General features: G+C 51.1%; 1 protein-coding gene across 5 annotated transcripts in view; it reads left to right on the top strand.

Annotated features, from left to right (window-relative positions):
- Positions 1–23,782: 23,782 nt before the first annotated feature.
- Positions 23,783–26,990, top strand: part of LOC138498119 (leukocyte cell-derived chemotaxin-2-like) — a 430,369-nt gene continuing 427,161 nt past the window's right edge. For 3 of the 5 annotated variants that reach the window (XM_069621983.1, XM_069621982.1, XM_069621981.1), the window contains exon 1: positions 23,788–24,300. In XM_069621983.1, coding sequence (XP_069478084.1) covers positions 24,222–24,300 — 79 coding nt within the window. In that variant the 5' untranslated portion in view covers positions 23,788–24,221. Of the gene's footprint in view, positions 24,301–26,990 lie in introns of all 5 variants that reach the window. The other 2 variants (XM_069621984.1, XR_011278697.1) reach the window with 2 other exon arrangements.

The following is a 26,990-nucleotide window of genomic DNA, read 5'->3' as shown; positions in this document are numbered from 1 at the left end:
GGAGGCTGCCCCTGCACTGTTGAGGGGTGGGGGTGGTGGGTGACATGGGTGGGGGCCTGGTGGAGGCTGCCCCTGCACTGCTGGGGGGTGGGGGTGGTGGGAGACATGGGTGGGGGCCTGGTGGAGACTGCCCCTGCACTGCTGGGGGATGGGGGTGGTGGGTGACATGGGTGGGGGCCTGGTGGAAGCTGCCCCTGCACTGCTGGGGGGTGGGGGTGGTGGGGAGACATGGGTGGGGGCCAGGTGGAGGGTGCCCCTGCACTGCTGTGGGGTGGGGGTGGTGGGTGACATGGGTGGGGGCCTGGTGGAGGGTGCCCCTGGTGGGCTGGGGGGTGGGGGTGGTGGGAGACATGGGTTGGACATGGGTGGGGGCCTGCTGGCAGGTGCCCCACAGTGCTGGGGGGTGGGGGTGGTGGGTGACATGGGTGGGGGCCTGGTGGAGGCTGCCCCTGCACTGCTGGGGGGGTGGGGGTGGTGGGAGACTTGGGTGGGGGCCTGGTGGAGACTGCCCCTGCACTGCTGGGGGGTGGGGGTGGTGGGTGACATGGGTGGGGGCCTGGTGGAGGCTGCCCCTGCACTGCTGGGGGGTGGGGGTGGTGGGAGACATGGGTGGGGGCCTGGTGGAGACTGCCCCTGCACTGCTGGGGGGTGGGGGTGGTGGGTGACATGGGTGGGGGCCTGGTGGAGGCTGCCCCTGCACTGCTGGGGGGTGGGGGTGGTGGGTGACATGGGTGGGGGCCTGGTGGGAGACTGCCCCTGGTGGCTGGTGGGTGGGGGTGGTGGGGAGACATGGGTTGGACATGGGTGGGGGGCCTGCTGGCAGGTGCCCCACAGTGCTGGGGGGTGGGGGTGGTGGGTGACATGGGTGGGGCCTGGTGGAGGCTGCCCCTGCACTGCTGTGGGGTGGGGTGGTGGGTGACATGGGTGGGGGCCTGGTGGAGGCTGCCCCTGCACTGCTGGGGGTGGGGGTGGTGGGAGACATGGGGTGGGGGCCTGGTGGAGGGTGCCTCTGCACTGCTTTGGGGTGGGGGTGGTGGGTGACATGGGTGGGGGCCTGGTGGAGACTGCCCCTGCACTGCTGGGGGGTGGGGGTGGTGGGTGACATGGGTGGGGGCCTGGTGGAGGCTGCCCCTGCACTGCTGGGGGGTGGGGGTGGTGGGAGACATGGGTGGGGGCCTGGTGGAGACTGCCCCTGCACTGCTGGGGGGTGGGGGTGGTGGGTGACATGGGTGGGGGCCTGGTGGAGGCTGCCCCTGCACTGCTGGGGGGTGGGGGTGGTGGGAGACATGGGTGGGGGCCTGGTGGAGACTGCCCCTGCACTGCTGGGGGGTGGGGGTGGTGGGTGACATGGGTGGGGGCCTGGTGGAGGCTGCCCCTGCACTGCTGGGGGGTGGGGGTGGTGGGTGACATGGGTGGGGGCCTGGTGGAGACTGCCCCTGGTGGCTGGTGGGTGGGGGTGGTGGGAGACATGGATTGGACATGGGTGGGGGCCTGCTGGCAGGTGCCCCACAGTGCTGGGGGGTGGGGGTGGTGGGTGACATGGGTGGGGGCCTGGTGGAGGCTGCCCCTGCACTGCTGTGGGGTGGGGGTGGTGGGTGACATGGGTGGGGGCCTGGTGGAGGGTGCCCCTGCACTGCTGGGGGGTGGGGGTGGTGGGAGACATGGGTGGGGGCCTGGTGGAGGGTGCCTCTGCACTGCTTTGGGGTGGGGGTGGTGGGTGACATGGGTGGGGGCCTGGTGGAGACTGCCCCTGCACTGCTGGGGGGTGGGGGTGGTGGGTGACATGGGTGGGGGCCTGGTGGAGGCTGCCCCTGCACTGCTGGGGGGTGGGGGTGGTGGGTGACATGGGTGGGGGCCTGGTGGAGGCTGCCCCTGCATTGCTGGGGGGTGGGGGTGGTGATAGACATGGGTGGGGGCCTGGTGGAGACTGCCCCTGCACTGCTGGGGGGTGGGGGTGGTGGGTGACATGGGTGGGGGCCTGGTGGAGGATGCCCCTGCACTGCTGGGGGGTGGGGGTGGTGGGAGACATGGGTGGGGGCCTGGTGGAGGGTGCCCCTGCACTGCTGTGGGGTGGGGGTGGTGGGTGACATGGGTGGGGGCCTGGTGGAGGGTGCCCCTGGTGGCTGGGGGGTGGGGGTGGTGGGAGACATGGGTTGGACATGGGTGGGGGCCTGCTGGCAGGTGCCCCACAGTGCTGGGGGGTGGGGGTGGTGGGAGACATGGGTGGGGGCCTGGTGGAGGGTGCCCCTGCACTGCTGGGGGGTAGGGGGGGTGGGTGACATGGGTGGGGGCCTGGTGAAGACTGCCCCTGGTGGCTGGGGGGTTGGGGTGGTGGGTGACATGGACAGGTGTGCAGGGTAGTCCCCTGTGGTGTGTGCTGCCTGCAGGGGCCGTGGAGGGTGTACAGGTAATACCGGTGGAGCACACAGCCAAATCGCGTATGGAACTTCCCGCGCACCGCTGAAATCCACGTACCTGGGCAAATCGCGTGTGGAACTTCCCGCGCACCCCTGAAATCCACGTACCCTGACAAATCGTGTGTGGTACTTCCCGCGCACACCTGAAATCCACGTACCCGGCAAATCGCGTGTGGAACTTCCCGCGCACCCCTGAAATCCACGTACCCGGCCATATCGCGTGTGGAACTTCCCGCGCACCCCTGAAATCCACGTACCCTGACAAATCGCGTGTGGTACTTCCCGCGGACACCTGAAATCCACGTACCTGGCAAAATCGCGTGTGGAACTTCCCGCGCACCCCTGAAATCCACGTACCCGGCCATATCGCGTGTGGAACTTCCTGCGCACCCCTGAAATCCACGTACCCTGACAAATCGCGTGTGGTACTTCCCGCGCACCCCTGAAATCCACGTACCCGGCAAAATCGCGTGTGGAACTTCCCGCGCACCCCTGAAATCCACGTACCCGGCCATATCGCGTGTGGAACTTCCCGCGCACCCCTGAAATCCACGTACCCTGACAAATCGCGTGTGGTACTTCCCGCGGACACCTGAAATCCACGTACCTGGCAAAATCGCATGTGGAACTTCCCGCGCACCCCTGAAATCCACGTACCCGCCCATATCGCGTGTGGAACTTCCCGCGCACCCCTGAAATCCACGTACCCTGACAAATCGCGTGTGGTACTTCCCGCGCACCCCTGAAATCCACGTACCCGGCAAAATCACGTGTGGAACTTCCCGCGCACCCCTGAAATCCACGTACCCGGCCATATCGCGTGTGGAACTTCCCGCGCACCCCTGAAATCCACGTACCCTGACAAATCGCGTGTGGAACTTCCCGCGCACCCCTGAAATCCACGTACCCTGACAAATCGCGTGTGGAACTTCCCGCGCACCCCTGAAATCCACATACCCGGCCATATCGCGTGTGGAACTTCCCGCGCACCCCTGAAATCCACGTACCCTGACAAATCGCGTGTGGTACTTCCCGCGCATCCCTGAAATCCACGTACCTGGCAAAATCGCGTGTGGAACTTCCCGCGCACCCCTGAAATCCACGTACCCGGCCATATCGCGTGTGGAACTTCCCGTGCACCCCTGAAATCCACATACCCTGACAAATCGCGTGTGGAACTTCCCGCGCACCCCTGAAATCCACGTACCCTGACAAATCGCGTGTGGTACTTCCCGCGCACACCTGAAATCCACGTACCCGGCAAAATCGCGTGTGGAACTTCCCGCGCACCCCTGAAATCCACGTACCCGGCCATATCGCGTGTGGAACTTCCCGCGCACCCCTGAAATCCACGTACCCTGACAAATCGCGTGTGGTACTTCCCGCGCACACCTGAAATCCACGTACCCGGCAAAATCGCGTGTGGAACTTCCCGCGCACCCCTGAAATCCACGTACCCGGCCATATCGCGTGTGGAACTTCCCACGCACCCCTGAAATCCACGTACCCTGACAAATCGCGTGTGGTACTTCCCGCGCACCCCTGAAATCCACGTACCCGGCAAAATCGCGTGTGGAACTTCCCGCGCACCCCTGAAATCCACGTACCCGGCCATATCGCGTGTGGAACTTCCCGCGCACCCCTGAAATCCACGTACCCTGACAAATCGCGTGTGGAACTTCCCGCGCACCCCTGAAATCCACGTACCCTGACAAATCGCGTGTGGAACTTCCCGCGCACTCCTGAAATCCACGTACCCGGCCATATCGCGTGTGGAACTTCCCGCGCACCCCTGAAATCCACGTACCCTGACAAATCGCGTGTGGTACTTCCCGCGCACCCCTGAAATCCACGTACCCGGCAAAATCGCGTGTGGAACTTCCCGCGCACCCCTGAAATCCACGTACCCGGCCACATCGCGTGTGGAACTTCCCGCGCACCCCTGAAATCCACGTACCCTGACAAATCGCGTGTGGAACTTCCCGCGCACCCCTGAAATCCACGTACCCGGCCATATCGCGTGTGGAACTTCCCGCGCACCCCTGAAATCCACGTACCCGGCCATATCGCGTTTGGAACTTCCCGCGCACCCCTGAAATCCACGTACCCTGACAAATCACGTGTGGAACTTCCCGCGCACCCCTGAAATCCACGTACCCTGACAAATCGCGTGTGGAACTTCCCGCGCACCCCTGAAATCCACGTACCCGGCCATATCGCGTGTGGAACTTCCCGCGCACCCCTGAAATCCACGTACCCAGACAAATCGCGTGTGGTACTTCCCGCGCACCCCTGAAATCCACGTACCCGGCAAAATCGCGTGTGGAACTTCCCGCGCACCCCTGAAATCCACGTACCCGGCCATATCGCGTGTGGAACTTCCCGCGCACCCCTGAAATCCACGTACCCTGACAAATCGCGTGTGGAACTTCCCGCGCACCCCTGAAATCCACGTACCCTGACAAATCGCGTGTGGAACTTCCCGCGCACCCCTGAAATCCACGTACCCGGCCATATCGCGTGTGGAACTTCCCGCGCACCCCTGAAATCCACGTACCCGGCCATATCGCGTGTGGAACTTCCCGCGCACCCCTGAAATCCACGTACCCGGCAAAATCGCGTTTGGAACTTCCCGCGCACCCCTGAAATCCACGTACCCCGCCATATCGCGTGTGGAACTTCCCGCGCACCCCTGAAATCCATGTACCCTGACAAATCGCGTGTGGAACTTCCCGCGCACCCCTGAAATCCACGTACCCTGACAAATCGCGTGTGGAACTTCCCGCGCACCCCTGAAATCCACGTACCCGGCCATATCGCGTGTGGAACTTCCCGCGCACCCCTGAAATCCACGTACCCTGACAAATCGCGTGTGGTACTTCCCGCGCACCCCTGAAATCCACGTACCCGGCAAAATCGCGTGTGGAACTTCCCGCGCACCCCTGAAATCCACGTACCCGGTCATATCGCGTGTGGAACTTCCCGCGCACCCCTGAAATCCACGTACCCTGACAAATCGCGTGTGGAACTTCCCACGCACCCCTGAAATCCACGTGCCCTGACAAATCGCGTGTGGTACTTCCCGCGCACCCCTGAAATCCACGTACCCGGCAAAATCGCGTGTGGAACTTCCCGCGCACCCCTGAAATCCACGTACCCGGCCATATCGCGTGTGGAACATCCCGCGCACCCCTGAAATCCACGTACCCTGACAAATCGCGTGTGGAACTTACCGTGCACCCCTGAAATCCACGTACCCTGACAAATCGCGTGTGGAACTTCCCGCGCACCCCTGAAATCCACGTACCCGGCCATATCGCGTGTGGAACTTCCCGCGCACCCCTGAAATCCACGTACCCTGACAAATCGCGTGTGGAACTTCCCGCGCACCCCTGAAATCCACGTACCCTGACAAATCGCGTGTGGTACTTCCCGCGCACCCCTGAAATCCACGTACCCGGCAAAATCGCGTGTGGAACTTCCCGCGCACCCCTGAAATCCACGTACCCGGCCATATCGCGTGTGGAACTTCCCGCGCACCCCTGAAATCCACGTACCCTGACAAATCGCGTGTGGAACTTCCCGCGCACCCCTGAAATCCACGTACCCTGACAAATCGCGTGTGGAACTTCCCGCGCACCCCTGAAATCCACGTACCCGGCCATATCGCGTGTGGAACTTCCCGCGCACCCCTGAAATCCACGTACCTGGCCAATTCGTGTGTGAGACTTCCCGCACCCCGGTATACACGCACACGTTTTTTTTCTGTCAGCGCGTGTCTGTGTTTGTGGGTACCCCTTTGCACGTCATTTATCCTGGAGGGCCACAGTATTGGGCATTCATCATGGCTGTATATAGGTGCTATTTGTTGGCGCACCTTTTGGCGCACATTTCTTACAGGCGCAGAGACGCTACCGCCTGCTTTCTTGTGGCGGTCGTGTTTGTGCCTGTGCGCTGGTTTGAGCGTGCGCTCTTTTGCCCTATTCTATTCCATGAATACGTGTTGTAGGCGAGCGTGTGGGCGTTCTGCGCACTTGTACCCTGTGCTTCTCCCGTGACGCCCACATTTTGGCAAGTTGTTCCCCATTCCGAGTGTTACGCCCCGTGTTCCGCCTACTTTTGTTGCGTGCACCGCGCTATGTGCGATTTTCGCTGTGGCCTGTGCGATTTTCGCTGTAACCTGGCGCACGCCGTTAGATGGCCTGTGCGCCAACGTGCGCCGCCCACTTTTTTATCGCACATCCGATGGTTTTCTCGCGCACGGTCTTCCATGAATCGATGTGCGCTGCTTTTCGTGGAATTTTCGCACTTGCACTGCGATTTTTGCTATTCCACTGCGAATCGCACGTTTTTGGCCACTTGCGCCGCGCTAATTATTCCATGAATCGGCCTCTTAATCTCTTCTTTTAAAAAGTTGGGTTTATGATTTGTTTTAAACGTCATCTATTTATATGACATACAGTCGCATCTATGAATTATTTTTTACATTTCATATATTTTTCTAGCATGTTTTAGATAAGTGAGAATTTGTATTTTTGATCTTTGTTTCGCTGAATTTTATTATGTATGAAAGTTGTATTGTTTATTGTGTTTTCGATATACTGTAATTTTATGTCTCGTGGAACATAATATGATATATGATAACGCATCAATAAAATCATAATTATTATATCTCTCTAGTATCGTGCTGGTCTTGGGATTAGCACTCTAACTCCAAAATGATATCTCTCTAGTATCGTGCTGGTCTTGGGATTAAAATGTATATCCAACTTTTGCAAAGCAGTGTCAAATTCATTTGAGACCGACGTCTCATCTGACTAATCTAACTCTGGCAATGTTTCATATATGCTCTGTCCTTCATATCCTAGGAAATGCATTAAAAGTGAAACCTTGCGATCTTACCCACCAACTCTTTACAAGTAAGTAAAACACTTGATTTATTTTCTAGGCAGAAGTCCCAATCCCTTCAAAGTCTTTCCCTTATTCTTGGAGCATGAGTGTTCTCAGTGGCAGACGGGGGGTCACTAGGACTAGTAACCAACAGGCAGTGATAGAATAAGGTCTTTAGTAGTAAAAGTCAGAGTTTCCTTAGGAAAACTGGCGAACAGGTGAGTACATTACTTCTAGGGTTAGAAGAGAGTCCAGGGGCTTCACAGAAGACACGCCAGCAGGATTCTAGCAGTGGGACTGGCTGCACTGGATGAGGGACCTCCCAATCACAGAAGACACCGCAAAGCTACACAGAAATCCCCACAGGCTTAAGCTAAGTATATACCCAAGCCAACACAGTACCTCAGCAATGAAGAAGGGATTTCAGTAGGAGAACTTCAGGGACTGCAGCCAAATACCCAGTCAGTGGATTCCTTGTCCTGGAGACTGAACACAAGACCTCAGAAGGGACTTTGCAGCAGGGATCGAGGAAGAAGGCTCTACGCAAGATTTCTCTCGCGGCTGAATGCAGTTCTGCGGGTTTGGCACCTTTTCAAGGAGCACAGAAGAAGACAGAAAATTGCGGTTGAATTCTCTTCATTTAAAAGGTCCAGCACTCTTGTGAGGGGACTTTTCAATCTCAATTCATGTCCCTGGAGATACACCAGGATGCCCACGAAGTTTCAGTGAGATTCGGAATTCGGAAGACCGTGCACCGCACAGTGGCTGGAGGTCCCAGGGTATTGGGGTATTGCAAGAACTCAAGGTCGCAGCAACCCGTGGTATTGCTCACAATGCAGGTCCCCTTGAGTCTAGTGGGTCACACTAGGCTCTGGGTTCAGGTTGTCGTTGTCAGAGACCCCAGATCGATAGGAAGGAAGGGCTGCAGCAGGCTCCGGTTACACAGCAAGCTCTCCGGTCGCTGGAAATCATTCCTGCCGCTTTTCCTTCATCATCCACTTCGGTTTTCTGTTCCAATGGTCGCAATGACTTCAGATTCAAGCATTCCAGTATTTAACAGGAACTACAGCACAACCTCTGCATTCTCTCCCTGCATTTTACAAGAAAGGGGTGTCTGGTTGTCCAATCAGGACAGCCAGCCCCCCATTGGGATTTGTCCCAGTTGAAGGAAGGTGTAACACAAAGGATGAGGGAGTTTTGGACTCCTCCCCCACTTCCTGTGCTTACAGACTGACTGGAGCCTGGGCGGGGTGTCCACGGGACTCCTGCCAAAGACAAAACTCAAACAAAGGAATTTCCCACCCTGGATGTCAGGGGAAGGAACAGGAAACAACAAGAAACACTAAAATGGCAGAAAAAGAAGACAGAGGCCATTTTCGTAAAATGAGCACCCTTAGGTGCCTTTACTGCAGCTGTGATTCCAGCCCGCGGTAAAGGTGCACCAAATTAGTAAAAGGGATCACTGCCACCAGCCATTAATGGTAAGCTTGTCCCTGTAACAGAATTGTTACAGTTTTAATGTGAAAGGGGATACATTGTATCTCCCCAGCACTCCACATAAGGTGCGGTGTGCGGGCTTCACAGAATTAAATGTAAAAGGGGTCCAAAGATCCTTTCTACCCTTGGGAACTGTAGTTCTTTCAAGGTTAACAAAGGAAAATTAAAAGGGGAGCCCCTAGGACAACCCAGCAACAACAGGCACTTATTGCCAATAAGTTGTTAGACATGATAACTTTAAAACGACACTATGGAGAGTCTTAAAAATGACACCCATAAAAAGAGTTAAAGATGAGGTGAGTGTGGAAAAAGGTTCCCACTCACTGAGGTATTAATGAAACATATCCCACTAGAAAAGCAAAATGTTCTGGGGTTGAACCAGGAAAGGAAGATTTACCAGCTCTGTGGAAATCTTACCTAACACTGCAGGCATCCCTCATATAGTGGAGAAATTCTCTTCCCCATTGGACCCACTTCATTTTTACAGGGCCATGAATAGGCATAAACATGGGCAGCCCTGGTACCCCTGGCATGGCCATTATGAACAGAGATTCCTTGTTTTCAATACAATGTTTTGTGCAAACAGGCTGCTTTGGCCAGTAACTACTCTCCTTTTTTTTATGCTCTTCACCAAAGAGATAGTGCTAAATACCTTTAATACAGTACTAGTTTTATGAAATCCTGTTTATTCATAACAACATTTTATTGTTTTTTTCAAATCAATATATCCATGACAACAATGCAATAATTATAAATTAATAGGCGGTGGAATGTCTCTTAGAATGTTTATGGGCTGGGGGGTAGTTGTTGCTGGTCTTCTAGCTATTGATGATGGTCCATCCAGGTCGCAAGCGGGTAACGATCTTGTCTTTGGCATGCTTTGAATGAGATCCGGCGATCAGTAAAGTGGGCTACATTGGAGCCATCTAGTGAGTGGGGGTCTCTTTGTAAGGGCTGGGTATTTGTCCGCATAGTCCATGAATGGGTCCCATGTGTTCAGTGTTCTGTTCAGGGAACCTGATCGTATTGCCGTGATTTCCTCGGCTACTGCTATGTCCCAACATTTGGCCCACCATAAGGCTATCGAGGGGCCACTTCGTCCTTCCATAGTCGGGCCATTGCAATTTTTGCGGCTAGTATTAGGTGATTGCATAGACGGGGTATTTGGCCTGAGATCGGGAATGCTCAGTCTCCTGTTTCGCCTAGAAGGATGATTCCCGTATCCCTGGGTATGGAAAGGCCGGTGATTTCTTTGATATGTTTTTAAATGTCCTTCCAGTATGTCTCTGCCATTGGACAGGCCCACAGCAGTGGAATAGTGATCCGGGGACTGGGCAACCGCGCCAGCAGGTATCGGGGATATCTGGGTTGGCTTTATGAATTTGAGTTGGGGTGATATAGTATCTATAGCAAAGTTTGTAACCCCTTCCCTGTTCGTGATGCATTCTGAACTTTTGTGCAATCTGTCCCATATTTTCCCCCATTCTGCCCCTGCTATTTCTCGCCCTAGGTCCTTTTCCCATTCTAGCATGTATCTTTCTTTTTTCGCGGGGTCTGATTTGTCTAATAATCGGTAGATGGTCGAGGTCCTTCCCCTGCTAGTTGGTGTTGTTAGCGAGAGCTCCAGCGCTGTTAATTCTCTGGAGCATCTTTCTCGGGTTACCCTGTGTGACATCCAGTGCCTTATTTGGGTATAGCAGAATCTCTCCCACTCCAAATTTTATTTTGCATCTCTCGAACGTGATCAGTGAGCCCTCTTCTATGAAGTCACTGGTTTTACCCAGGCCCCCCTCCACCCAGGCTTGAAAATCCTGCAGGGGGTTTCTGGGTGAGAATTCAGGGTTATTCCAGACATGGGTAAGGGGTCCTGAGGCGCTCCGAATGCCCCATTTCCGAGCTGCAGCCTTCCAGCAATGGACTCTTACAGTCATGGCTGATAGGGGACTGCTAATTGCCTGTGGCTTTATGTTTGGTAGGTATGGGAGATCATGTAATGGGGTAGGGCACCAGGACTCTTCAATTTGCCTCCATTTCGGGGGGTCTTTTTCTTGCACCCACGAGAATGCGTGAGATAGTTGAGCGGCTATGGTGTATCTGGCCATGTCAGGCACTCCCAGCCCCCCCTGCGGTTTCCCCCTAAGCATAATTCGTTTGTTAATTCAAGGTTTTTTCCCCCCCTTACAAATTCTAGTATTTTCTTTTGTAGAGTTTTTATGGCTGGACCTGGGATTTGTATTGGTAGTGCTGCGCAGTGGTATAGCCATCGGGGAATCAGGTTCATCTTGACGGCGGTAATTTACCCGAACCAGGAGTTTTCCTGCTGCTACCACCTTTTAAGGTCATTCTGCAGGTTGCGGATTAGTTGCGGGATGTTGTGTTTAGTACAATCGTGTTCGGTCCATGGTGATTTGGACCCCCAGATATTCGATTGCACCCTTGGCCCATAGGATTGGTGACAGTGGTGTTAGGGAATCTCTCTCTTGCGAGGAGAGGTTTATGGCTAGTGCTGAGGATTTGGACAGGTTCACCTTGAATCCTGATAGGGCCCCGAACTCCCTGATTTCCTCCCAAAGTGCACCCAGGGATGTCGTTAGGTTTGAGGCAGAGATTAATACGTCGTCTGCGTATAGCGCGATTTTGTATTCTTGGTCTCCCACCGTTATCCCCTTTATACTCCCGTTTTGTCTGATTCTGGTGGCGAAGGGCTCCATGGACAGGGCGAAGACTAGGGGCGATAGTGGGCAGCCCTGTCTGGTGCCTCTAGATATGTGTATGTGTTCTGACATGGTGCCATTGATTCGTAGTTGCATTGTGGGGACTTGGTAATTAGCCATGACCCATGTGGTGAAGTTGGGGCCAAAGCCGAAGTGTTTGAGAACTGCTTAGATGTATCACCAGTCCACCCGGTCGAAGGCTTTGTGAGCGTCTAATGAGATGATTGCCATCCCTATCTTTGTTTTGTGGGCGCTTTCAATTAAATTTATTGTTCGTCTTATGTTATCATGAGTCCCTCTTCCCGGAATAAATCCTGTTTGATCTTGGTTAATTTGGAACAGGAGGACCGGCCCCAGTCTTCTGGATAGTACTTTGGCGAAGATCTTTTGTTCAGGAGTGATATTGGGCGGTAAGAGTCAGGTAATTCGGGATCCTTCCCTGGTTTATGTAGCAGGACTGTGATCGATTCGGCCATTGATTTTGTGACTGATCTTGCCGATAGGAAGGAGTTAATTAGGGCGGCTAGTTTGGGAGCTAGGATTCTGGTGAATTCTTTTTAGTAAAAGTTTGCTGATAGGCCATCTGGACCGGGAGCCGTGGATTTGAGGGTCTTCATAGATTCGATAATTTATGAAATCCTGTTTATAGTTTTGCTCCTTCTATGCGGTAGAAGTCTGGGATTTATTTCCTCACCTGCGTCGTCTGCAGGGCTCCCGCTCCTCACAAAGCTGTGACGCAAAGTCTGCAAGCTCCATAATTGCTGCCAATGGTTGCCTTGGTGACCAACACAAGACAAAATGGCCACTGTGTGTTGCTTACGCACAGAGGTCCTCTTTTCTGCTGCTATTATTCCATGTTGCCTCTGGTCTCCTAACAACGTAACAGGGTTGCGGCGCACCATACTCATTGCGCATCGCGTGGCTCGAGCTGCTTGTTCACAATATGCCCCCTTGCTTACTTGTGTGCTTTACTGTGATGTCAATAAAAATTTGCTGCCACTTTCACCGCAGCACCGCACACCAGCATTCAGTGTGTCTATGCCGCCTGTCATACTTTCCTCATGGCAGGACGCAATCACTGTTAAAAACTTAGCTCTGCCCAAGGTGTTCAGTGTGCCCAGGCTGCCAGCCGCACTTCCCTCACGGCAGGGCCCGATCACCGTCATGAAGGCACATTTCCTGGAAGGAGGGTATTACACTCCAACGGCCCCACCACCACTCCTGTTCTCGGCAAAACGGTTGGGTGGCCCAGTGGGGCCAGCGGCTCCACCTTCTGCTGGGGGTCACTGGCACTGGGGTCCATACGCTCATCACCAGTGAAATGAAGTGGGCCTTCACACAGGTTGGTGAATTTCTTGCTTATTTATTAACAAGAAGATATCTCTCAGCGGCCCCCCCAGCTCCAGTCAGCTTATTTTCCAACTTCCAATCGACCAGATTCCAGAGTAAACAATTCTACTATGAAACTCCACAGCCAGTGGTTCCGTGCTCTAAGCATGCTCAATACAATACATTGCACTTAGTTTTTCATGCACATTAAAAAGATAAATGTTTGTTTCTCCACATCAGGCAGTGAAAATAGTAGTTTCTTCCTTTACTACGTGCACTACTGGTCCAAACATATCCATGGAACTGTTTGGGTGAAAGCAGGAGCACAAGGTCCTACGTATCCATTCCTATTTTACGCTGGGAGTCATTTTACTCACTATTTTTATTTTTGGGAGTATGTGCCTATTTCTAGTGAGTAAAAGTAGCGGATACACCCCTTATCTGTGGGGCTGCTTCCAACTAACTCTGAGGGGCCATAGTTAGAATGGCGTGGGTGGGATGTACTGCCACTAACTAACCATACTAAACACCCACCCTTTTGCATACGCCTCAAACTCTACACTAAACACAATCATACCTCTATTGCACAACAAACCACACTTACTTCACAACACCACAACAACAAAACAAACCACACATGATCTCGCCCAACATCACATGGAGGCCAACAACCAAAAAACACACCTATGCTCAGTGACCGGTGTATCCGAACTGAAACTGGCAACAACACATCACATCTCTCTTGCTCTTTTTCCAACTCAATTCCACAAACATACCTGCTGCCCTCCTTGCATTACAGATCCACCAGGGCGCCAAGAGACCATGCAGGTGGCTACAGTGCACGGTATAAGAACTTTTAACATAACATAACAAACTACTGTTCTTTTTAGTACTAATATGGTATCTGGTAATGTTACTATAAATACTACTATTTCTACTACTGTTAATATTCCTACTAGTGCAACTACTGTCAGTAGTGGCACTACTACCTTTAAAGGTTCTAATCACGCTACTCTTTTCGGGAGAACAGTACCAACACACTACTAATGTTACTCCAACTTCTGCTGGCTTGATAACAAGAGGTGTGAAGCTGCTGGTGGGAAGTAGAAGAAACTGCCACCTTTTACTTCTCTAATTTGCTGCTATAATGAATTTGCAGACAACACTGTCTCGTGTTCTCTTTTCAATTGACAAAATGGAGGACAACATAAGTCAGAAAACTGAGCAGTCCTGTTAAATACGCATCTAATGATCACCGGCGACTGACCCATTTTAGTATATGCTTCTTGGATGGGACATAGCGTTAATACCCACTGAATGTAAGTGATTTACACTGTCTACTAGAACTAGTATAAGTCAGGACTCCCTGGGCTGGAGATGGGAATTAAAAGCATTCTTCAATAAATTGATTATAAAACAAATTCCAGTCTGTCTCCAACAGGAGTAGTGCTCTTATCAGAAATGGTATTACTAACAGCAATAATAGTATTACTAATAGCAATACCACAGCTACCACCAAAAATAGTAGTACTGTTATTAACAACAGTACCACTACCAGTAATTGAAGTACTTGTAGTATTTCTATCACCAATTACGTGGCTACCACCAACAGTGGTATTACTCTCACTAGCAACATTACCACTACCAGCAACAGTAGTATTACTATCACCAGTATCCCTGCTACCACCAACAGTAGTAGTACACTTACCAGAAATTCTTTACTACCAGTAATAGTATTACTACCAGCAATAGCACAGCTACCACCAACAATAGTAGTACTGATACTGATATTAGCAGCTAGCAGCAGTGCCACTAACAGTAATAGTAGTGTCAATACTATGGCTATAACCAACAGTAGTATTACTCTCACTCGCAACAATACCACTATCGCCAATAGAGTATTGCTATCAGCAAAAGCAAGACTATCACAACAGTACTAGCACTATTACCAGCAACAGTACCACTATCAGCAGTTGTAGTATTACTAACAACAATACCAAGGCTACCACCAATTGTAATACTGTTACCAGCAAATGAATCCTAGTATTACTGTCAGCAATAATAGCATTACTATCAGTAAAGCTATTATGATTACTACCAGCAGTTGTACTACTGTTAGCAGCAGCAGTACTACTACCAGCAATAGTAGTGTTACTAATGATGATATTACTACTACTATTGCTACCAGAAATTGTATTAATGTTATTATTGCAGCACTACTAATAGCAATAATAGTATTTCTTTTTATTTTTTATTTTTTTTATTTGGTGTTTATCAAATTTCTTTGATTTTACAAAATGCTGCTAGGTCTGTACAGGGAAGCTCTTCGTCTTTTGTATTGGGAGTGAGTTACTCTGCGAGTGTAAACGTTTGGTTTACAGATGCTGTGTGTCGGTTTGAAGTTGGTCATCTGTTAAGTTTCCTTGCCGATTTTCCTGAAGGTAGTCTTCTTTGAGGCATTTTGCTAAGGATAAGTCTATGATCTTTGCTGCTGCAATCGTCCAAGAGGTTTTGTTTCCACTTATGAGTCGGTTCCACCAGACTTCTTCTTCTCGTAAATCAGAAGGCTTTAGTAGCGGGAGTAAAAAGGCTTGCCTTAGGTCGATTGTTTTTGTGCAGGATATTAAAAGATGGCGTATTGTTTTGGTTTGTGTGGGATCTTTGCACAGTCTACAGGTACTCACGTTGGACAGACCTCTCAATGCTCTAATTTCGTTTGTTGGTAAGAGGTTTAGTCGTGCCCTTAGAAACAGTTGTCTTGTTGTTTTGTCAGGAAATCTTCTCATGATTAGTGGGTAATCGTTTCGTTTTTTTATGTGTTGCAGCAAATGGGCGAGAAGTTTGTTGGTTGCTGCTTTTTCTTGCGTAAGTATCCAGTCTTGTAGATCCATTTTCTTTTTGATTTTGTTGGGGGTGAGGAAAAGCTCTTCTTTGGTGAAACCAAATTCTGTCAGAGTATTTTCCTTTTTTGTAATAATAGTATTACAACTAGTAATACTGCTGCTACTACTATCAGCAGTTGCACTATTGTTACCAGTGGCAGGGCTACTACTACCAGCAATAGTAGCATTACTACCAGCAATCCACAGCTTCCACCAATAGTAGTAGTATTGAAACCAGTGTCAGTCCTACTACCAGAAATAGTTGTATTACTACCAGCAGTAATACTAGTACTACCCATGATAGTAGTACTGTTATCAGCAGCAGCACTACTACTACCAGCAGTAGTATTACTGCCAGCAATGGTGCCGCTACTACTGCCAGTAGTAGTAGGACTGTGCAGCAGCAGTTCTACAGCTACTACTGTAGTAACCAGTGATAGTAGCATTACTACCAGTAATAGCAGTATTACCAGCAGCAGCAGTAGAAGTACTATCACCGATAGCCACAGGCGTACAGTAGTAAGCATCATAGTAGCAGTTTATTAGTTTACTTTTAGAAGTAAACGCCATATAGTAGGTATCTCACATCCACAATAAAGATACATTTAGGATTGTGAAGTTGTGCTGTGGAGGTTGAGTCACACGCGAGAGAACTAGAACAAGAGAGAGACAGAGAGGCAGAGTTGGAGAGAGATAGAGCGATAGTAAAGTGAGAGTGACAGAGGGAACTGGAGACAGAGAGGCATTGGGGCTCATGAGTTGGGTGGTATACAGTAAAATTGGCAGTAACGGAATTACTGCCACATCTACCATACTGCCGAAATATGAGTCTGCAGTAATTCCACCAGCGGAATTGCCAACGCATGGCTGAATGAACCCCGGCACTAAGTTCACCAGCAGAATTACCACCCAATCCAAAACGATATTTCTGCTGTATTGCAAGTAGAAATACCACTGAAATACTACTGAAAATGGGCAATAATTCCGCCAAAAACACAGTTCAGTTACCTCCACCTATGGATGCAGGTGCCAGAAATTAAGCCACTTGTGGTCCCAATCCACTCTGGAAGGGTGCATCAGGCACACGCCTCGCCCAGACACACTTTGCAACACCATGTTGCCAGTAGCTCCTGTGGATGTGGACTCGCAGCTGCTCCCGCTCCACACTGAGCTTCAGAGGCAGGAAGAGCAGCACAGGGTGCAGAGGTGAGGAGATGCCATGGAAGGCGAGCACCCATACCCCGGGTCAGGCCCTCACCCTGTATTGGGTGAATAGGGAGACCATGGCTGAGCTGCTCACCCTTATCCATGATGACATGGAGAGTAGGATCAACATAAGAACAGCCTTACCCCTGCTGCTGAAGCTTGTGTCCGTCCTACAATTCCTGGCAGCAGGAACCTTCCAGCACACTGTGGGCAAGCTGCACGGCATGTCGAAGCCCACATTTTCCAACGTGCAGGTGCTGGAAGCCCTCCTGCGCCATGTCTCCTGCACAATTCCCTGTCCACCACCCCGGCACAGGTGAATGCTATGAAGGCACACTTTTATGCAGTAGCACACATGCCCAATGTGATTGCTGCTGTGGATTGCACCCACGTGGCGTTGGTGGCCCCGCAGGCATGTGAAGCGGTGTACCGCAACAGGAAGCAGTATCACTCGCTGAATGTGCAGGTCACCTCCAGTCCTAACATCCACATTACTCACTGCTGTGCCTGCTTCCCTGATTCCACACACGATTCCATGGTCCTGCATAACAGCACACTGCCCGGGTACATAGGGAGGCACAGAGGGAAACGCACATGGATATTGGGTGAGTGCAAGTGCCCTCATACAAAGTAATCTTGCAGCACTACTGAAATGCTATGTGAAGGGGGAAATTGCCACAACAATGCTGCCTTGTCAAGGCCCTGTACATTCAGGGCCTGCCAACTCACTGCACACGTGACAGCAACCAACCCACAGGATTTGGACATGAAGGACCAATGCTCTATGAAGTCGCCAATGCATATTGCCCCAAAAGGCTAGCATCACATACACATTACTACAGGAACCACAATGCAACATTATAAATCCCTATTCATGGAACGAAAAAGTTCTACACTGCACCAAAGAGGAATGCAACACTGGCAACAGTAATGCCATGTACTCAGGTAACCATGTATATGAAGCCATCATGGGCTAGATACAGACATCACAAACCTGCAGAGGTACGACTAACCAAGCATCAGGGCACGTGCATGAGAGCAATGCACAGGCCCAACATAGGCACCAGTGCATCCGGTCATTAAAATCACAGACCCTGAAAGTGACAAGTGCTGGCTGTGAGCTGTGTGCATGGTGTTACACGACAAAGCATAGAGTGAATGACTCCACATGCAAGTTCTGTGATTGTAAGACATGTTGTGCGGCAATATTCGCATAATGCATGCACATAATGAGTGTCTATCAACATGTCACAGTAAATGGCAAGACATCTGCAGTGCACTGTGACTGACACCTATGAGCTTTGCCTTCACAGGTGACTCGGGATACCCTCCGTTGCAATGACTAATGACACCCATATAGAACCCACAGAGTCCACAGGAGGTGGCCTACTACGAGGCACACGTCCGGACCAGGCTCTGCATCGAGCGGACCGTTGACATGTTGAAGGCTCATTTCCGGTGCCTACACTGGACTGGAGGGGCCATAATGTATAGGCCAAAGAAGGTTGGACAAATTGTTCTTGCTTGTAGTACGCAGCACATCATTTGCCTCACCTCACCCCTTGATGTGGATATGCCACGCCCAGAAGAGAGAGGAGGAGTGGGCGGGAAGAGTGCAGGAATGGACGTCTAGCTCGGCAAGACCTGATGGGCCATTCTTTTGAGCACATTGATATCCACATGCTACCACCTCTGTAAATTAGTCACAACATGAATGAAACACATGTACACAAAAAGGAATGTCCGAGCATTGCTTCAAGGGAAGTATTATTTTATCTTGAAATATGCAAACACCCTCCTCGCCTCCCCACCTGCCCACAAGACCATCCCCAACATACCCTGCCCTCTGCCCCCATCCCCACAACACCATCCCCAACATACCCTGCCCTCTCATCCCTCCCCATAACACCATCCCCAACACAACCATGCACAGTCACTTGTGTGGTCTCCTGCCCTTACTAGTCCCCTCCAGCACCCTTGGAGCTATATTGTGCATGGATTGGCACCTTGGGGTGCTGGGCAGTGCTCCATCGGTGCGGATGGAGTTGGAGCTGTCTGAATCTGGCCCCCTAGGGATGCAATACCTGCACATGTGTCATCATAGCTGCCAAAGGGTGCCATGCTTGCGCTGGCATGTGTTAGGGAGAATTATCCAGAATGGCTAATTTCCCTTACCTACTGAGTACCTCAGCAGCTTTGCTGGATTTCTAGGATTTATTTTTTTCACCTGGTTAAGAGTTTGAGCCTTTTTTCCCATTCTTACATGTGTTTTGCTGTGTGTGTTTAACATTTTTGTGTTCATAGACTGTGGAGCCTCACCTACTCCATAGGTATCATCTTTTTACTGTGTGTTACACAGCACCTTCAGTGCAGTGACTCAGGGTTGTCTTTTTAGACTTCCCAACTCAGACTCCATTTTCTGGGACTGACTACTGTCTCACAGAACATGTAAAGTTGCCATTGACTTTATTAGTCTTGTTAAACTCACAGACCGAGTACAAACTATCTTACATAGAGTTCTGGAAAGGGTTAATACTTATCCCTTTTTGTCTGTTTCTCATGGAACATTGTTTCGTTCCATTTTCATTAAGATTTGGCTGGTGGCAGTGGTAACTACCCTATTTTTCCTACCGCGGTTATCCTAAATAGCCTTGGTATTGTTTTAGGCTATCTTAGTAGCCTCAAACTTAAACCCGCTGGAGCATATACCTTTCTATACGGTTCCGGCTGGGTTTATTCGCCATTTCTTTTTGTAAAAGTCTTTCTCGTGTTTTACTTTGCGCGCCAAACCAGGTTTGGTTCCTTTGTTCGCCGACCTTTCGTGCGCTTTTGCACATAAGCCCTCCTTAGGCGCCTGAATGTCTGAGGGGGACAGGATGTGAGGGAGGGGTTTGAGACTCTCTGCACAGGGTCTCCTTGGAGACCCATGTCACACTCTGGTATGATTGGCTGTTGTGACTGTCCTGGCAGGACAGCCACCCTGCTGTGTGATTGACAGCCAGGCTGTGTGAATGGGGTAAAATGCTTAAAAGGCAGGTCTCTGGGACTGAGAAGTAAGAGTCGCCACTGGATCGAGAGAACCAAAGAGAATCTGACAGAAAAGGACTTCTACCACGACTGAACCTCCCGGTGAAGCCCTTCTGCGGGTCCGAATCTCCAAACTTTGACGACAAGGAAGATCTGCAAGGAATCTTCTCCCCTTGAGCTGGTGGGAACAACCAGTTGGCCAAACTGCAAGCCAGACCTCCCTCCACTAGTCGAATTTGCTGTGCACAGCTGCAGTGAACTGGATAGCCAGGAGGAACGCACCCTGCATGGGTTTTAAGGAGTGCACCTTTAATTTGTCGCTTTGCTCCGCTGCTAGTTTGTTCCCTGGGCAGTGCAGGACCTTCCAGTCTTCCTCTTTCTTGTCAGTCCGACAGTCGCTTCAGGAACCGTGAGCCTGCAGGACCTGCCAGGAACATCTGCCTCAGCTACAGCATTCTTCTGCTCTAAAGGTAATGTGCTAACCCGGTTGTTCGTTTCATCCAGCCACGGTGAAAGTGTGTGAAATCTTTCGCCAATCCGAGGGCTTTTCCTTCTCCATTCTTTAAAGTAACTTTTCGTCCGACCAACTTCGTTCTGAACTCTTGGCAGGCAAAGACTTAACCGTGAACTACTCTGAACTGTGTGATCCTCTGCAAAGACTTTTTCTGGATTGCCCTACTTACTCATTTGTTGGTGCTGCTCAATTTCTGTCTAACTTTGTCTTTCTCTCCCTTTTAAATTGCTGGAGTGCCATTTTGCTCACACTTCATTTTGAGCCTAACTTGTCGAGAATCTATTGCGTGCGGTGTAGTGTATTAGTAATATGATTTTTCTACTGCTTGATAATAGTGAAATGTTTAATAACTGATGTGTAAATGAATGTACATTCTTTTACTCAGAAACCTTGAGTCAGTGTTTGTTTGAATCATAGTAATTTCTGTCCTTTATGTAACTATTTGTACGGCTCACTTCACTCTTGAGATAAGTCTGGCTGCTCAGCCATCGTTACCACTTTACTGTGTAGTACAGGCTTATACCAAAGGTGAATTTGTACTGTCACTTGTAGTCCTAATTGTGTGTGGTGGACCACTGGAACGAGAGAACCGAAGACGAGCTGAAGGAAGACGACTGCTGCAACTCCTGGTCCACCGGTGAAGCTCTGCTGCAGGTCCGAATTGCCTAAAACTCCCTCGACAGAGAAGCACTTCAAGGACAACTTCTTCCCTTGAGTTTGGTAGGAACAACCAACTCGCAAGTCACCTGGACACTGTCTCTATACTGGTCGAATTTTCTTCAGAGGGCTGTTGAAAACCGGATAGCCACGACTGAAGCTCAGGAACAGTGAGATCTGCAGGAACTGTCAGGAACAACTGCCTCAGCTACAGCTCTTCTTCATTTAAAAGGTACTGTGCAAGTGCGGTCAGGAAATCCTTTCTGCCGCGGTGAAAGTTTGTGAAACTTTCCCAACTTCGAAGGCTTGTCATTCCTTAAACCGACATATAACTTTTCGTCTGACTAACTACTTCTAAAAACCGTGACAAAGACTTAACCGTTTACTACCAGAACTGTGCTATCCAATCCAAGACTCTGAACCATTGACATTTGGCCCAGGCCTATTGATTTAATTGCTGGTTGTAGTGAACTGTAACTATTTGTCCTACCTCTGAAAGTATTTGTGCTTTGATTCTTTTAACCTTGGGCCTCATTACACGTAGTGCGGTAAGAGTTTACCGGTACCGGTAAGGGCACCGGTACCAGTAAACCCTTACAGCCTTACTACGAGGTCCCTTTGCAGGACCCGACATTAACGGCTGGTCTAGACCAGCCGTTAAAGTTGGGACCCGCAAAGGGACCATGGTGCTAATTACGGTACCGCAATTTGCGGTACCGTAATTAGCGCCCTCCCCATTCCCATATAGCCCTATGGGGCAAAAATGGGAATGGGGAAGGGCAATGGAATAGGGCGGTAATTCCCCTTTACTCCAAGGCGGTTCCGGTAAATTACCGGCATGAACCATGGTGCTTTACCGCACTACGTGTAATGAGGCCCCTTGTCTTTTTACCCCTTTTTAAAGTAACTGAAGTCCCATTTTGCTCCCACTTCATGGGAGCTGAACTTGTTCAGAAACTGATTGGTTGTGTATTGTAGTATATTCGATTGTGATATTGAGCTGCTCTTACTAGTGGAATGTTTTCCAACTGACTGAGTAAATAAATGTATATTCTTTTACCAAGAAGCCTTGAGTAAGTGTTTGTTTGAACCACTGTGATTGCTAACTCTTGGTGTAACGTGGGACTGTGCCCTCAGCTGTGACCTTGTGACAGATACCTGGCCAGCAGATTGCCTTTCCTCTGCACAGAGGATTGACGGTGCCGGGAGCCATTCAGCTCCTCGGCATGGGGCACCACCTCATCAGTAAAGACCTGCAGACTTCCTCAGCTCTGGCCGGGCACCTTCCTCTTGGATTTTTCCTGGGACATGGTTTCCCTCTCCTGTGGGTCTGGATGCTCCAGGAAGTGGTGGATTCAGAGAGGATTGAGTTTTTCAAAATGGCCACTGCCATGCTTCCCGTTCTGGCGATATTTCTGCCGGCAGTTATTTCACCGATGGAAATTCCACTGGATGTACGGCAGTAACGGTAATTCTGCAGAATATCAGTGAAATTACCGCTGTGGACTCGGGTTCAGCAGTAATTCCAAAATATTTGGGGGTTTTCTTCATCTGATACAAAGGCCACTGGTTCCCAAAATGTACTGTGAACATTCCCCCCTGATGAATCGTTTAGTGGGCAGGCACTTATAACAGCCCCATACCTATTCTCGTTTTGTAAGCAAGAACTCCATATACTCCATTAATGGTATGTTTTTTATTAAATATTTAAAAAAATTCAAAATATTGTTAGCGCCAATGGTGAGTGCGCACTGCTGCCAAGATGTAATATGGCGGTAATTTCCGCCAGACAACATGGCGGTTCAGATAACTCCAGCCATATTACCGCCCAACTCATAATGAGCCCCATAGTGTGTAAGAGAGAGAGACAGAATAGTAAAGAGATATTGAGCGAGAGACCGAGAGAGAAAGAGGGGGAGAGAGATACAGAGGGGTAGAGAGAGATCAAGAGAGCAGGTTTAGAAATAGAGATAGGGACGTGAGAGCACCAAAGAGTAAGAAACAGCGAGAGATGAAGCGGTATATAGAGAGAAACAGCAAAAGGGAGAGACAGACATAGTGAGGGAGAGGGACAGAGAGAGTGTGACAGAGAGAAAGAGAGACAGAAGAGTCTGAGAGAGGAGGGAGACAGGGTGGCGAAAGAGAGAGTGGCAGAGAGCGGTAGAGAGAGAGGGGGGTAGTGAGAGAGATAGATATAAGGTCTAGAGAGAAAGGGAAGAGAGGGAGCAAAAGAGAGAGAAAGACAAACAGAGGCAGAGTGAGAGAGGGGAGAGAGAGAATGAGAGTGAGAGGTAGACTAAGTCGAGAAGAAAGAGAGGGGAGGGTAGAACTAGGGATAGAGAGAGATTGATTGAGGGGGAAATAGATAGGGGAAAGAGAGGAGCAAGAGGGAGATTGAGAGTTGTCTAAAGAGAGAGAGAGAGGCAGAGTAAGAGAGCGCAATATGAAGAGAGAGAGAGAACGTGAGAGAGTTTAAGACTTTTTCTTTCACTATTCTCGTAAAGGGACATTCCTTTTTTGACAGGTGACTTCCGAACTATGTTATGATTGTGTCCCGAAGCAGAATGAACCGGTCACGGGTTGCTGCGCCTTCTCCTGCATGGGCTGGGCACTCCCAGGGAGATTATCTATAATAAGCACAGGACCCGCCCCCGCTGCACCAGCCCCCACAGACACGCTGCAACCACAGCACCCGCCACGCAGCACCAGCACCCACTGGCACGCTGCACCCGCTCCCACAGGCACGCTGCAACCACAGCACCCACAGGCACGCTGCACCAGCACCCACAGGCACGCTGCAGCTATAGCACCCACAGGCACGCTGCACCAGCACCCACAGGCACGCTGCAGCCACCGCACCCACTGGCACGCTGCACCCGCTCCCACAGGCACGCTGCAGCCACAGCACCCATAGGCACCCTGCACCAGCAACCACACGCTGCACCAGCACCCACAGGCACCCTGCACCCACAGCACCCACTGGCACGCTGCACCCGCTCCCACAGGCACGCTGCACCCGCTCCCACAGGCACGCTGCAGCCACAGCACGTGCCTTTCGTTATCACAGGTTGCCAGAAAACCTGAAAGCATGGATCGGGTGACGCTAGCCCTGCTAGGGGGCCTCCTCCTCTGCACTGGGATCCCAGCAGGACAAGCCACCGAAGCAGGTACGCCAGGGCTGTGATGCTAAAACCTTTCTATAATGGGCCAGTAGCGCATTGACATCGAATAGGCCAGTCCTGGCACTTCTCTGCAGGAGACTCAAACTGAGTGGGCAGTGCAGGCACTTTTCTTCAGGACCTCCAAACTGAATGGGGCAGTAGTAGCACTTCCCTGTAGGACCTTCAGACTAAGTGGCCAGTGCTAGCTTTCTCGGCAGGACTTTCTGAGTGCATGGGAAAGTGCTAGCCCTTCCCCGCAGGATGGTAATCGGCAGGCGCTCCACCTTTTACCATGTAGGCCCTGATCTGGCATCAGTACTCTGATAGCTGTAAGGGGCTGGTGCCCTGATCTGGAATGAGTACTCTGACAGTTGGAAGGGGCTGGTACCGTGATCTGGCATCAGTACTCTGATAGCTGTAAGGGGCTGGTACCCTGATCTGGCATCAGTACTGTGATAGCTGTAAGGGACTGGTGCCCTGATCTGGCATCAGTACTCTGATGCCCTGGACTGGCATCAGTACTCTGATAGCTGTAAGGGGCTGGTGCCCTGATCTGGAATGAGTACTCTGACAGTTGGAAGGGGCTGGTACCGTGATCTGGCATCAGTACTCTGATAGCTGTAAGGGGCTGGTACCCTGATCTGGAATGAGTACTCTGACAGTTGGAAGGGGCTGGTACCGTGATCTGGCATCAGTACTCTGATAGCTGTAAGGGGCTGGTACCCTGATCTGGAATGAGTACTCCGACAGCTGTAAGGGGCTGGTACCATGATCTGGCATCAGTACTCTGATAGCTGTAATGAGCTGGTGCCCTGATCTGGCATCAGTACTCTGATGCCCTGGACTGGCATCAGTACTCTGATAGCTGTAATGGGCTGGTACCCTGATCTGGCATCAGTACTATGATGCCCTGTACTGGCATCAGTACTCTGATAGCTGTAATGGCTGGTACCCTGATCTGGCATCAGTACTCTGATGCCCTGTACTGGCATCAGTACTCTGATAGCTGTAATGGTCTGGTGCCCTGATCTGGCATCAGTACTTTGATAGCTGTAATGAGCTGGTGCCCTGATCTGGCATCAGTACTCTGATGCCCTGGACTGGCATCAGTACTCTGATAGCTGTAATGGGCTGGTACCCTGATCTGGCATCAGTACTCTGATGCCCTGTACTGGCATCAGTACTCTGATAGCTGTAATGGCTGGTACCCTGATCTGGCATCAGTACTCTGATGCCCTGTACTGGCATCAGTACTCTGATAGCTGTAATGGTCTGGTGCCCTGATCTGGCATCAGTACTTTGATAGCTGTAAGGGGCTGGTGCCCTGATCTGGCATCAGTACTGTGATAGCTGTAAGGGGCTGGTGCTCTGATCTGGCATCAGTACTCTGATGCCCTGGACTGGCATCAGTACTCTGATAGCTGTAATAGGCTGGTACCATGATCTGACATCAGTACTCTGATAGCTGTAAGGGGCTGGTGCCCTGATCTGGCATCAGTACTCTGATGCCCTGATCTGGCATCAGTACTGTGATAGCTGTAAGGGGCTGGTGCTCTGATCTGGCATCAGTACTCTGATGCCCTGGACTGGCATCAGTACTCTGATAGCTGTAATGGGCTGGTACCATGACCCGGCATCAGTACTCTGATAGCTGTAAGGGGCTGGTGCCCTGATCTGGAATGAGTATTCTGATAGTTTAAGGGGCTGATGTCCTGATCTGGCATCAGTACTCTGATATCTGTAAGGGGCTGGTGCCCTGATCTGGCATCAGTACTCTGATATCTGTAAGGGGCTGGTGCCCTGATCTGGTATCAGTACTCTGATGCCCTGATCTGGCATCAGTACTCTGATATATGTAATGGGCTAGTACCCTGATCTGGAATCAGTACTCTGACAGCTGTAAGGGGCTGGTGCCCTGGACTGGCATCAGTACTCTGATAGCTGTAATGGGCTGGTACCCTGATCTGGCATCAGTACTCTGATAGCTGTAAGGGGCTGGTGCCCTGATCTGGCATCAGTACTCTGATGCCCTGGACTGGCATCAGTACTCTGATAGCTGTAAGGGGCTGGTGCGTTGATCTGGCATCAGTACTCTGAGGCCCTGGACTGGCATCAGTAGTCTGACAGCTGTAAGGGGCTGGTGCCCTGGACTGGCATCAGTACTCTGATAGCTGTAAGGGGCTGGTGCCCTGATCTGGCATCGGTACTCTGAGGCCCTGGACTGGCATCAGTACTCTGATAGCTGTAAGGGGCTGATGCCCTGATCTGGCATCAGTACTCTGATGCCCTGGACTGGCATCAGTACTCTGATAGCTGTAAGGGGCTGATGCCCTGATCTGGCATCAGTACTCTGATGCCCTGATCTGGCATCAGTACTCTGATAGCTGTAAGGGGCTGATGCTCACAGTTTCTTTGCAGGGTGGCTGTGCCTGGACTGGGCACTGTCACCACTTTGCTGCTGCAAAGGTTACAGTGGTTCCCTCTGCGCTGGTCCGTCATCAGTAGAGTGATTGCCACTTGTGCACAGTGCATGCCCTATGCTATTCCAGGCATATATGAAGACATGGAGTACTGTGCATAAGGGGTGCTTCTGGGAGCTGCAAGTCAGGCGCTGGTGTACCGGAGGAGTTGGGGTGGGTCGAGGCCGAAGGGAAAGGGTGAGCTCCAGAGTTATAGAAGTAAGGTTGAGTGAAGTG

The sequence above is a fragment of the Ambystoma mexicanum genome, chromosome 5q (genome assembly GCF_040938575.1).
Source record: "Ambystoma mexicanum isolate Mex_15411 chromosome 5q, UKY_AmexF1_1, whole genome shotgun sequence".
In the NCBI taxonomy this organism is placed as follows: domain Eukaryota; kingdom Metazoa; phylum Chordata; class Amphibia; order Caudata; family Ambystomatidae; genus Ambystoma; species Ambystoma mexicanum.
The sequence above is the reverse complement of the archived record's forward strand: the minus strand, read 5'-3'. Positions and strand labels throughout refer to the sequence as shown.